Genomic DNA, 14,124 nt, shown 5'->3' with positions numbered 1-14,124 from the left:
TCAAAAAATAGACAGTCGAAAATTGTTTGCTCAAATTGTAAAAAAAATGTTTGTCAGAGCCATTCTAAAGTTGTTTGTAATGAATGTTGCTAAATCACTGTGTTTCTATTGAAAAAATATATGGGGCCTGATAGGCCCCAAAATCACTTTAGTGGATGTAAATATTTTTTTCGTAGGAGTGTTAAAAACCAGTCGATACGTGAAACTGACGACTTACGTCTGGCACGCGTTCATTCGTTGAGCACGTGTTATAGCTTTCTGGTCTTCGCTGATTGACCTAAATTTAGTAACAAAAATTATACATTTATTCAAGCCTGCTATTCTTGTAAATCAAAGAAGGTAAGATTCGCCGAGTGAAGCGTCCAAATGTGGTGCTTCGCAACGGTTTTACAAGTTATAAGAATTTTTTTTTTTTTTGCAGCGTAAGAGGTCCAAGTAAAAGAAAATGTCCTAAGAAGGTCGAAACGTCATTCTCTACTTAATATTAATTAAAGTTTCAATACCAGCCGTCTTGAGATTACTTTGTTAATTAAATCGAAAAGTTCAAAACGTAATTATTTACAGGTGTTGGTAAGTTCAAACGTGTTAAATTTTTCTAACGATATTTTAAAACTGTGAGGAGTACTTTAGAATGGCAGTATATTTGAAAAGTATTTTATGATGGTTATCACGAGAACTATCAACCGTACGTTACCATTGTAAAAATATCCGCTTTTACCCCATTTAGGTCTTTCTACTCTACTTTGGACTAACCATTTTAAACTAACCTCTGTGTACTCCTGACAAGGATGTAATATTGTAATAAACTAGATAAGAGTTTCAAATCAGCTTAAGTTTAAAAATAAGCAATTATTTAATATGCAACATGTGAGACCAAATCTATAGATATGTATAATTTCCGTTCTAACAAGTTTTGTTACTATGGAAACTTTTTACAGCTTTATAAAACAAAAAGACCCGTATTTTTTCTTACACTTGTTTAGTTTTACCACGATTTCCAAATTCCCGGTCACTGCTAACTGGGCAGTGTACGATACTTAGCCTTTCATTTCATTGTTTGTTTTCAAACAAAAAGATACACAATGGGATAACTGTTCTATACCCACCGTTAGCGTTTTGATGCAATTTTATGGAAGTTTTGCACAAAACATAATTTAGAGACCCCCAAATTCAAATGGACCGAAAGGAACTGCTTCAGATATAATGAGTCCGTAAATTCATTTCTTTATTTATCAAAGTATTTGTGAGAAAAGTGGTTTTTCTTTACAATGTTCACGTGCCTCTTGGCATCCACAATCAAAGACCAATCAACACCTAACAAACAATTAAAATTAGTAGGGACATATGTCTTGTAAAAAAAAACAATGTTTTCAGTGGTCACTCAACCTATGTTTCTAAAATCTGACCATCTTGAACAGGTCAAGGATACCATAGCTCCATAACATTTGAGCCAACAAACTGCGAATCAAAGTCACGACTGGCACCGAGAACGTGAAGCTACAAAAAAACAACAAAAACGAAGCTTTCCCCCCGGCAATGTATACCTTCAGTAGAAACACAGGTTTCCAAAATGTAATGAGTAATAACAGCTGACACAACTTCCGTTTCAATAACGTAATAAAATTGAAATTTTTAACCCAAACATGATCTTAAGTGCCGTGGATAAAGCGTCCTCCATGCTTATTAGAGTTCAGGTTTAGTCGTCCCTAAATGTTAACTACTGACCAATACAGAACACACCAACCACTACAAAGTCTTTCTCCAAATCTCCAAAATGTACAACTGCAATGAGTAACTTTTATAACACACTCACAGATGAAAGTATGAAGTGTGTTTAGTGTATCCAGTCTACAGGCTAACTATTATACCAACTCCGGCCTCCACACGAAATTAACTTAAAGATAACTCACATGATAAATTAATTATAACAAACCTGTGAAAATAATAGAGATACTGATATTCACGTTTATTAATCTTTTTAAGTATTATTAGTGGACTGAAAAAATTTGGCAGAATAAAGTTAGAAAAAATATCAGATATTTGAAATTCAATTTTGATTTAATATATTTAGTAATGTAAACACACAAATAAAACAGCAGAGTTCCTAACAGCAGAATGAACCAACTTTCAAGGAAACTACCAAACTGAGGCTATCAAAAGAAACGTCCAGTTATCTCTCGAACTACCAATAAACCTTAATGTTTTCAACCCATCTTCTGAAATCAGGTGGGACCACAACTATTGGTTACACAGCCTCTAGAAACACAAGATTCACAAGTTCAAACAAACATACCAGCAATACTGTAGTTAACCCTACTAATTGTTGCTGGAATCAGACACAGAATGAATGATTTTATACAATCTTTTTCTTGGTCAGTTCTTTACAATAAATGTAACAGTCAGAAACACTATGCAGCATCTGGATTCTACCAACAGTGAAATGTATAAAAATAAGTCTCTAACTTAAGACTAACAGTTTTTAGTCTGATGCTCATAGATGTTAGAGATGTCAGGCTTGAAAATCTAACAATTACTACTGAAAGGAAAGATCAGTTAAAATAATCATTTATGTAACCAAGTTTTAAGATAAGTTTCTTTTATATTACCAGTTCATGTAACAGTGAAGTTAAGAACAGTATAATCAAACTTATATGCAAAAACGGCTCATTTGGGTTGAGAAAATATTTTACATAGAAGAGCGAACAACGTTTCGACCTTCTTCGGTCATCGTCAGGTTCACAAACCTTGTTCGCTCTTCTATGTAAAATATTTTCTCAACCCAAACGAGCCGTTTTTGCATATAAATTTCTCAACAAGTGGGTTTCTCGACATCACTGAGTATAATCAAACATTACTTTCTAACAAAACTGCTCCCCTGGTCATCAAATCATTGAAACTTTACTACTATCTTGTGTCTAAACTTTAAATAATGTTAAAGAGATAGTATAATTCAGACTGAAGTGATCCATTAGGGTTTTAACATCATACACAGTATCCACTTCACAATAATTACATGTAATTTTCACAATTAAGAACTTTAACAAAGTAAAATAATCTGAAATAAATTTCAAGTTTAGTACATTAGCACATGTCCTTAGGAGCTAATAACCAAAATGTTGCAGAATGCTTAAGCAGAATAATCAATGTTTTACTGCTTAATTATACAAATGAACAAAAAACTTCAATTTTCATTTGACATATTTTTATACTTTACAAATGTTACTTTTCCTTTTAAAACTTGCTGGGTGACAACAGTAACCATAATTTTGACAGCTTAGTAATTTTAGAGTACTTTTTTTTGTACAACTGTCCAAGCTGAAAGGGCAAAAAAACCACTGAACAGACAGAAATTAACAGTGGTGACGACACAAGACTCCACAGCTTTGAAAGGCTGTGGTGTTGATGCAAGACTCCACAGCTCTGAACAGCAGTGGTGACAACATAACTCATCCACTCTGAACACTAGAATGCACTTTATTTCTGTACACCACGCATGTCTGTACATGATTCACATCTATTCAACACACATAAACATACTTCTATGATGCTTCTTACAAAAAACAAGTAATATCCCCTGCTGGGAAACTACATCTAAAAGTTATCCTAACACAAAAAGGTATTTTACTCACATAGTCATGAAAGGCCTTGGCTTCACTGGAATGCTCACAGGTGTCTCTCCTCTCAGGTGCAGCACAATACAAATCCCAAAATACACTGAAAATAAAACAATATTACTTGAAACAAAAAAACAGTTCACCTGCAACTGATCAACGTAAAACTACTAATAAATAACAAAAATTAAATTAATGAAAGTTCTGGTGGTGGGATGAGGAATTACAATTCACTGAGATCTTTCATCAGGCTTTACTGTGTTCTCCTGATGTCAGAGATCCTTATAAAGGTACAGTGGCATATTTAGCTAAGGGCTAGAGATGGCTCTGCCCCAGGGCCTATGGTCTTCATGGGTCCCCACTGATAATTTTAAGTAAAATTACATGGGATGTAGAGCTCACAAGAATTATTAGCCCCTGGGCCCACACAACCTTAAATCCAATGCTGTAAAGGTAGTACCAAGTGTTGAACAAGTTCTACAGTGTTCAGGACCTTCCCAATAACTTATTATTTCAAGCAGTCTTATCACACAGTTGATAAAATACAAAGTATGTCTAGACAGATGTTGTTGTAAGAGATGCTAGGATTGACAAATTTAGGTCAAGTTACCTAATAGGGTTTAGTTTAGGCCTTCTAAACTTAGATAACATTAAACTGTAGTGATAAATACATTTGTGACATCATACAAGAAGTGAACAAATTCATTTCTTCAAACAATATTGGACACTGTTAGATATCAAACATATTTCAAGTGTTTGAGTCACCTTGATATACTGTAAAACCTGACAAACAAAACACTGTAATATACTGTACAATCTGACAAAGCATTTTAGCCACTGTGATATACTATAAAACCTGACAAACAAAACACTGTAGCCACTGTGATATACTATAAAACCTGCAAACAAAACACTGAAGCCACTGATATACTGTACAACCAGACAAACAAAACACTGTAGCCACTATGATATACTGTAAAATGTGACGAACAACACAAAAGCCACTGTGATATACTGTAAAATGTGACAAACAACACTGTAGCCACTGTAGAATATTATACAACATTACAAACGAAACACTGTCGTCACTGTGATATACCGTAAAACCCAACTAACAAAACTGTAGCCAACGTGATATACTGGAAAACCTGACAAAAAAAACCTTGGTAATGAATGTTCACATATGGATGAATTAGTAATTCATTATTATGATAAAAAAAAGTTTCCATAAAAAAAAAAGTTACATAAATAAGCATATTACTGATAACAGTCTCACTCTACCAAACATTAGCGAGCTTCCCAATGTTATAGGATAACTCAAACAATGAAGTTGACTGATTCATAACACTCTCTAGTAATGTTATATTTGTTAAGAGGAAGGAGATGCTGCTGGTAGTTACACAATATATTCTCCTCCAGTTCTGGATTTCAAAGGTTCAAGTGAAGGAGCAGTTTATAATGAACTAATTCCATGATGAATTTGTAATCTTTTTGTAACACAGCACTCACTTTTGAGTTTATACAGTTATAACCGTTAAATTATTAAATGAGAAAGTCTCCGTCATCACATTAAGGGTATATCAATAACAGATAGGCCTTATAAGAGATCCTGTTGGTAAAACATATATTCTGGTATTGGACATAGTATTACAGCAGTAACTGGAGACATTTAATGACCGTTTTTGAACATCACACATGTTCCATCTCTGGAAAATCTATCGTAATAAAGAAGGGAACAGTATAATCGATAACATAAGATATTTAGTTTCATACCAAAAAACGTGGGAACAGAGCAAAAATATAACTGTTGCTGTGGTTCTACTATAGAACTTTATGATCTGTTAAAATATTGTATTTTAAATATTATAAATGCTTACAAAATAACAAGTTCCTTCATTTCGTCACTTAAACATTCATTCATAACGTTTCGGAAGTGATTATCCCGAGATACGATTATTTCAAACCAAGTTTATTAATAACAGTTCCATGACAGGGTAATACAACAACTGTTCCGGACACTGTCACACAGACGCGTCGCCGCGAAACGAAAAGTATAGAAAAGATCGACAGCAGCTACGAACTAGAGGTCAGAGGAAACTAACGCACGCACGTAACTCCCAGCTCTGAACAAACGCGCGCTCGGACACACGACTACTAGTATATAGCGACAGCAATTCGGTGTAATAGTAAAAACAAACGTGTACCGGTAACTCGAGGTCAAAATAACAAGGCGAAAAGAAAAAATGGTGAACACGTTCTATCAGCGTTTCAACTTAGGACTCAAGCCATACCTTACCCAAGTTACTACACTCGTTTCAACACTACAATGTGGACAATACCTTATTATTACATTATCAGTAAATAACTAACCGTTACACAACATTTTCTTTAATTATATTTTATTCTCTCACTACTATACCCAACTGTTTCTGTGTTGTATATTTGAATAATTATTCTCTGTTTTCTTTAATTTCAACGTATTTAAGTTGAGACCAAGTGCTATCTAATGTTAAGTCTCTCAGGGCAATACTTATTACACCCGCAAGAGACATTATAAGGAATTACTCTGTAGTAACCTTCCTACAACAATATCTGAGCTAGCTGAACTAAACCTAGTAGGGGACCAGGGTGGGGACTTATATTTATGGCACAGCCTCCATACCAGGAGGGCTAAAACATGTCCAGAAAATCACCGAAGCTTGATGGTTGTCTAGAAATCAGTAATTAAAGTCGCTGAACCTCAATCTCACGGTGAATTGTGTTTAAACGTGGCATTGTTTCTATGTTAGACCGAGCGCATTATGTTTAAACATTGTATTGTTTCTACAGGGTGTTCGGAAAGTCACTATGCACTTATATATTTATTAACAGACATGTTTCAATATAGAATATAGGAGGTAAATATGAATGACAATTATAAACAATGTTAAAAGTGACCCCCATTGGCATCAATACAGGCCTGGATCCTTCTTATTTTGTTTCTAAACACCGCTATCAGTTGCTGGTTTGAAATAGACTGAATGAATGCTGTTATCACTGCTTTCAAAACTGCACAGTGACTTTCCGAACACCCTGTATATTAGACCGGCTGCATTGTGTTTAAACATGGCATTGTTTCTATATTAGACCGAATGCGTTATGTTTAAACATGACATTGTTTCTATATTAGACCGAATGCGTTATGTTTAAACATGACATTGTTTCTATATTAGACCGAATGCGTTATGTTTAAACATGGCATTGTTTCTATATTAGACCGAATGCATTATGTTTAAACATGGCATTGTTTCTATATTAGACCGAATGCATTATGTTTAAACATGGCATTGTTTCTATATTAGACCGAATGCATTATGTTTAAACATGGCATTGTTTCTATATTAGACCGAATGCATTATGTTTAAACATGGCATTGTTTCTATATTAGACCGAATGCATTATGTTTAAACATGGCATTATTTTCTTACTAGACTGACTCTATCATGTTTAAATATAGAATTCTTTCTTTACTAAGCTGGTTTGACTTCATGAGTTTAGAAATAGCAATTGCTCCCCAGTAAGTACATTAACTACATTAAATTATAGTATTGTTTCACAACATTACATAATGCATTGTTCTATTTATTAGGATACTTTCAATGTAGTCCTTGGATAGAATTATTGAATCTAAATCATTGTGAAAAATTCAGATTTTTTCTTTCAGAGATCCATTTGTACATTTTAAAGTACTTTTCCAAAATCAACTGAAACATCCACTTCGAGACTGTTGAGAAAACTATTTAAATAAACTTACAACCACCATAATATCTGTATAACTATACAAAAAGGAAACACTTACCACCACCATGAATGTAGAAATCCTGGTGGTTCTCCTAGCGTTATATTTTTCTCCCATCTTATCTACAAAGAAAGAAATACTATAAAGAAACAAGTCAGTTAAGAGTAACTCTTAGCACTCTATAAGATAAACTAAACCATTTAAATCATGTTTCCTATACCAGCTCACTGTCTCAAAACTATCACAAACAAATAAAACCATTATGACTTACACATATTCCATATGATTTTGTTTGTTTCAGAGAAATCCCATGGTTTATAGTGTGACAGTGATGGCTTGTTGTCATTCCATGAACTGGTGGTTGACAAACACTAATCTAGATGGTTCTGGAATATTATCCCCATCACAAACAATTTGGAGACCACAATATCCTGTCATTGTACTGCACAAAGAAGATGGAGGCCACATTATGTTATCACCGTACTGTGTGATGACCACACTAAACATCAGTTCTTAGTTGGTCAATATGCCACATTTGTTACCACATGCATACTTACAGGTGACAGATGATGTGGCACCAAATTCAGATGGGAATTAACAGTTTTCTTTTTCAAAATAAAAAATGAAAATACTGTTTATCTAATAATTAAAGTTAAGTGATATTCATGTATTAAAGGAGTTAAGTATTTAACTCTGTCAAAGCTGTCTGTTCTGAAGCAGGGTTTACATCAGTGTACAAAGTTTATATGAATTTCATTCTCACTGACTTTAAGGAAACTCCTGTCCAACCAAACAGCTGAATGGCTTGTTTCACCAACAAGTAAGAACACATGGTTAATAAATCTCTTAACCAATCTAAGCACTTTGGTATTAATAATAAACTGACAAAGAACAATTTATAAGCATAATGAAGTGTTTTTATTTTGAAAGAACATATTAGCCGTTTCAACATAACGTTGGCCCACCTTATTCTGTTGAAAGATCTAGTCTGTTTCCTTCAAACCAACCAATTTACTATGCTAATAAATTATTGGTTATCAATATACTATTACATTAGCATATGCGATTCCATATACAACTACACAGGTCTCTTACTAGTGGTAAAGCAAATAGGATTTTAGGTTTTATCTACGGAACTGTTGAATACAAGTCTAAAGAGGTTATAATTTCATTGTACAAGGCACTGGTTAGGCCATACCTGGAATATTGCATTCAGTCTTGGACTCCTTACCTTATAATATAAAAGACGCTGAACTATTAGAAATGGTACACAAGACAGTTGATAAATACCCAAGATGGAAAGGTTATCAGACAAATATTGATTGAAAACAAATAAACAATTTCCTCTTGAAAGAAGAGTTGGAGGATATGACCGATCTGTTTAGGATTGATAGAGGTAATATGCATCATCTATATTTGTACTAATGGTAGAAATATAAATCTCATGAAGACAAGAGTCATCTTAAGCTAACAGTTACATTTTAACAGGGTGGTTGCCTGTTAATGAGCTGTCTTCTAATGTGGTGTAACTAAAAAATCAAAGGAATTTGAGGGAATGACTGATAAACATCTGAATAAATAAGGGCTCGCTTTAAATGTTTTATTAGTGGATGAGACAGTCATGACTGACTAACAGAACTCTTGTTGTCCTTAAATGTTATATGTCCTAACACTAAACACATTGTTACTCTTTCAGACCGAGTGCCTCAGTAACCTTACCTCCTATTTCTTAAAATAATTTACTGAATAACTTGTTCTACACTAAATTTGCTTTACTAATTTACAATCAAACTTTTGAGAGAGTACAGTCATACTTCATGGTCACCATCTGAAGGAAATAAAAGCTATCCACTAGCATAACATATCAGGCTATCCACTGTTCTAACAACCTATGGCTAACACTAATGTACCAAAGCCAAAAACATTACAACTATTCCAGATTCTGAGCAGACAACCTGAATCATACTGGACACCTGTATTTGTCTTGATATCTTAGTAACAGAGACACCTAGAATCTTTGGTTATATCTTTTCTTTCTTCATTCAAGAATTCTTATTCTCTTTAAATAGAAAATTCTCAAATATTTAGCTGAGTGACCCTTAAACTGTGTGCAGGATCAAATCGTCTACAATATTTTAAAACTTATTATATATTTCTCCTTCTAATTTGTTTCTTTTATTATTAAACAAAAACGTTTTCATGCTAAGCATAAACCTTCATGTATACTCGCTTATCGCTGATAAACCTTGATAAAATAGTTAAGATAAAATTAACTGTCATGAGGTACAGGTTCTACGGAATATTTCAAATAAGTACACTAAAGAGACATCTATACTGTATACTGCTTTAGATATGTTTGTCCCGACCACAAAGTAAAAACAAACAAAAACAAGCACTAATCAGCCATTATAAGTCAATGGATCAAAATTACTGTTTGCAGGAAGAAAAACAGATGCAACAATTTTCTCCTGACTCGTAACTAGGCGGCACTGCTGTGGGAGGTTATTTTGATGGACCATTAATTATAATACATTCCCTCGTCTAACTCTATGCTTTTTTTTTAAACTCAACAATTTAAGTTACTTAATTTGCCTAGCAAAGATCAAGCCATAATAATACTGTTTTTAACTGAAGTGAACGTAATTTGCGAGAAACATTTTGGCGAAAATGGTAGTTTACTTTTGACAATTTTTAAATAAGATAAAGTACAAAACTCGGCAAGTTTTCGAATTTTATAAGAAACGAAATCATTTTAACCCTAACAAAAAAAAAACTAAGTTCATACAATAATACCAGCCATGTCACTGCTAGTATTATTATCTTTATAACTTATTACCTTTTGCGACTTTTATACGTTTATTATAAAAAGTGAAACTGAATTAATTATATTTGACACTCATGTTTTAAAATCCGTTTAACTTGGCCAAAGAAGTCAAATAAAAACCTAATATTTTGAAAAATTAACTTCGGATTTTACAGTCGTTTTTTTTACAATTTTAGTCTATAATTATGAGGTTTAACAGCAATTGGTTTTAATTTCGGCCTAAATGCAGAATTTTACAATAATAATAATACATATTTCATGAATTATACAAAATAGTACACGTAATAAATATTTAAAAAATAATGGTGTCTCACATTTCCAGTACAACAAACCACATGCTTTTATTCTAACCAACAACGAACGACATATACACGAATATTCCTGCAGCCAGAAGATACTAAGCGATCATTAACTAAAAACTGTAAACACGCTGATTTATACAGAAGATGCATAAACTTACTTCTGACAAAAATGTCTGTGCTGCCTTCTGTGCTCCTACGTGTAGTAAATATTCATAAACGTAAAGGGCTAATCTGAAATTAAAAGAAAAACATACAAGTAAAAAAAGACAAAATGTAATGCTAAAACAACTACCCTCCCCTTTACAACTAATGGTATCTACCCATACACCTGACCTTGAAATTAAATTACTGGTGAAATAGTTCATATTTTTCCATTACTCATCTCTCTTTCTCTCATTTATTAAAATTACATGCGTATCTAAATATTTTACAGTATACAACGTTTTTGTAAATGATATTCCATGTTCGCTACAAATACATATTCGAACAGTACGTTTAAAGAAAACTGGTCACACAGTGGTTAACTGAATAGAAAGCAATCGTTTAACTAAGACTAGCGAATCCAACACTTACTTTTCTCGAGCTTGACTATCGGAAGGAACCACTGATCCTTTTCCCTTTGCGTACATACTGAGGAACTGAACTGTCGCACACCTGTCAAGACATTCACGATGATTTTGTCTTTGTTACTATAGAAACATCACTTCATCCTTCTCGGACATAAATGTGATTGGTCTTACTGCTTCTCGTGCTCCGAGTTCACTCTGAAGCGCTTGCCTACGTCATGTGTGAGTTTAATTGAAAGGCCTCATTGGTCGCACCGCACTGCGCGCCAGAAATGTAGAAACCTCCTTCCAATAGTTACCAGTCAGATAAGACTATACTTAATTAAGATAAATCAAATTTTCATTAACCCAGCTATTTGTAATAAGTTTGAAAAACATGTTAAAGAATGCTAGTATATATCTTACATAAAATATGTATAAAATATTATTGATTGTTAACACTGAATGGGAACCCAGCAGTTCTTAGAAGAGCAGCTTTGTAAAAAAGGATGTGCGGTTCTGCCAATATATATACATGACGTCTTTAGTTCTGTCAGTAGTGTTGTATCGCTGTTTGGATATGGGATGCGTGTGAATTGTAATTACATTGATTTTTATTTATTTGTTTAATAAAAGTGATGGCATCATACAAGGTAAACAAACATGAAATATCTTATTTATATTCAAAGTAACTAGGTGACTCGGTTTTTAAGTAAAATGAATTCATTTCAACAAGTTAATAATTAAGAAACTTAAAAGTGCCTTGGCGAAGATCACGCTTTCTTATTATGATACAACAGTAAGGATCGAAACCGTGTAGTATTTCATATTGCTTCGTGCTTTTTTTTTCTTTCTTTCTTTCCTTGTCTTTCTTTTTTCATCAAACTACTCAAATAAGTTTAGGTGCTGACGAAACATGAGACACCAATAAGTCTAATATTTGTGATAAAAATCACTTAACAGTGTGGACGTGGGAAACAAAAAATATATCGTAACTGCTACTATTACAGATGTGTTACTGATGTTTGGTCTTGGTTTATAATACTGGAAACATTGTACTTCCTAATGAATTTATCCAACTTTTCACTTCTAAGTTTTGCCTAACGATTATTTATTTATTGACTTATTTATGGGACAATGTTCTATTACAAATCTCGAATATTAAAACAGCCATTTTATTAGTGTATAATTACTAAAACATTTAGATAATTAATCCCCCGCCAGTACAGCAGTAAGTTTACAACGCCAAAATTATGGATTCGATTCCCCTCGGTGGTCTCAGGAAATAGCCCGATGTGGCTTTGCTAAAACATACATAGACAACTGCATCTTCAACAAGAAGTTGTTGCAAGCCACATAAGATTTATACTTATCAAAATGTTTTAAAATTTGGCCTTGCTTAAATCATGTGTCGTAATCACAAACTGTCGAATTTCTGTTTTAACCCTGCAAAGTAAGATCGTCTACTAGAGGTTAAACCATTTAACAGTGGTTTGATCTAGGAAAGGATTTATTTCTAACTTTGATGCGCTCTAGTTTTAGTAGTTCCCTAAGGGTGTTTGGTTTGTTTTTAATTTCGCTCAAAGCTACACGAGGGCTATCTGCGCTCCATAAGACTGAAAATTAAGAAACTTGTTGTTGTTTTGAATTAAGGACAAAGCTATTCAATGGGCTATCTGTGCTTTGCCCACCACGGGTATCGAAACCCGGTTTTTAGCGTTGTAAGTCCGCAGACATATCGCTGAGCCACTGGGGGTAATTAAGAAACAGAATAATTAAATCATAATTATAAAAATAGATTAGACAAATAAGAAAATTATGTACAATTATCAAATTAAACATTTCTCATTAAACAAAACGCTTATTAAAATCCAACGGTCTTTCTTCAGCAGTGATAATACATCTTATAATAACATTTTTTTAAATTTTCTTCAGTTTATTTATACACGTTTATCGAGATGTGATAAATGACCGTGGTGTTTATCTTTGATACTCATAAAAAAGTATTTAATACTTTGAAGCTTAAGATTATAGAAATTTACAAAATAATTCATTATTCTTATGGTAGTTTTTGTTTTTTTAACATCAGCCACCGTTTTGGAGATTACTCACAGGTTTTGTCAAATCTAAACGTTCATATCGACCCGATACTAGTTTTAGCCACCCCCTCGATTGGCAAGTATTGATTAGCTTATTCAGGAAGGGACAATTGTGCAACCATATGTCATTCTAAAAACGCTATGTTTTTCAAATTACACAAAATTTAAAACTTTAAGACTTTTCGCGGTGACGAGAAATCCACATGTAGTAAAAATGTATTTCAAGATGGCTGGTATGGGTATTAACACTTTTATTTAAAACAGAAAACAACGTTTGGACCTTCTTAGGTAATCTTCAGGTTAACAAAAAAAAAGATGACCTAAGAAGGTCAAAACGTTCTCCTCTTTTAATAAAAGTGTTAATACCCATACCAGCCATCTCGAGTTACACTTTTAAGACTCTAATATTTCATTCGAAATTTATAGAGATGTCTGTCTTTTCGCAGCCATGATTCATAATTTCGAATTATGTGTGATAATTTGTAAATGTTTCGTGTTGTGTTAGTGTTAAACATTGCTAAATGGCAGTGGCGCATTTAAGGTTGTGTGGACACAGGGGCCCCACATTATTATTAATGGACGTCCATAAAGATCACGGGCCCTGGGGCTGAGCCCCATTTAGCCCCTACCTAAACACGTCACTGCTAAATCGATTTGTTCTAGTGAACTATGTGAAAACACAGCCTAACGTTGTTTGCCTAGGTAGAATATTAAAAAAGATAGATGGCGCTACATGCTTTTAAACAAATTAATGAGATTTTTTTAAATTTTCACTTCACAATGTGGTTACGCTAAAAGTACACTTTATATCATCGGCAGCTTTACTACTTGACTCATTTACCACTTACTACACCCTTTCTGGATATTAGTTATTTGTTACCCGAAATAACTTTAATTACAATAACATAAATCTCGTGAGGGAAAGATTGAAATGTGACACTTGTAATTCCTAAGTGGAAGTTTAA

General features: G+C 33.4%; 1 protein-coding gene across 8 annotated transcripts in view; it reads right to left on the bottom strand.

Moving 5' to 3' along the window:
- Positions 1–11,294, bottom strand: part of LOC143243844 (single-stranded DNA-binding protein 3-like) — a 65,277-nt gene extending 53,983 nt beyond the window's left edge. For all 8 annotated transcript variants that reach the window (XM_076487547.1, XM_076487544.1, XM_076487549.1 and 5 more), the window contains exons 1-4: positions 11,089–11,294; positions 10,674–10,746; positions 7,450–7,511; positions 3,630–3,714 (exon numbers count right to left, since the gene is read on the bottom strand). In XM_076487547.1, the coding sequence (XP_076343662.1) occupies positions 3,630–3,714; positions 7,450–7,511; positions 10,674–10,746; positions 11,089–11,144 (276 nt within the window). In that variant the 5' untranslated portion in view covers positions 11,145–11,294. The remainder of the gene's footprint in view (positions 1–3,629; positions 3,715–7,449; positions 7,512–10,673; positions 10,747–11,088) is intronic.
- Positions 11,295–14,124: the final 2,830 nt, after the last annotated feature.

Source organism: Tachypleus tridentatus, chromosome 2 (assembly GCF_004210375.1).
Source record: "Tachypleus tridentatus isolate NWPU-2018 chromosome 2, ASM421037v1, whole genome shotgun sequence".
Classification (NCBI taxonomy): domain Eukaryota; kingdom Metazoa; phylum Arthropoda; class Merostomata; order Xiphosura; family Limulidae; genus Tachypleus; species Tachypleus tridentatus.
Note: the sequence above shows the minus strand (reverse complement) of the source record. Positions and strands in the feature narration are given on the sequence as shown.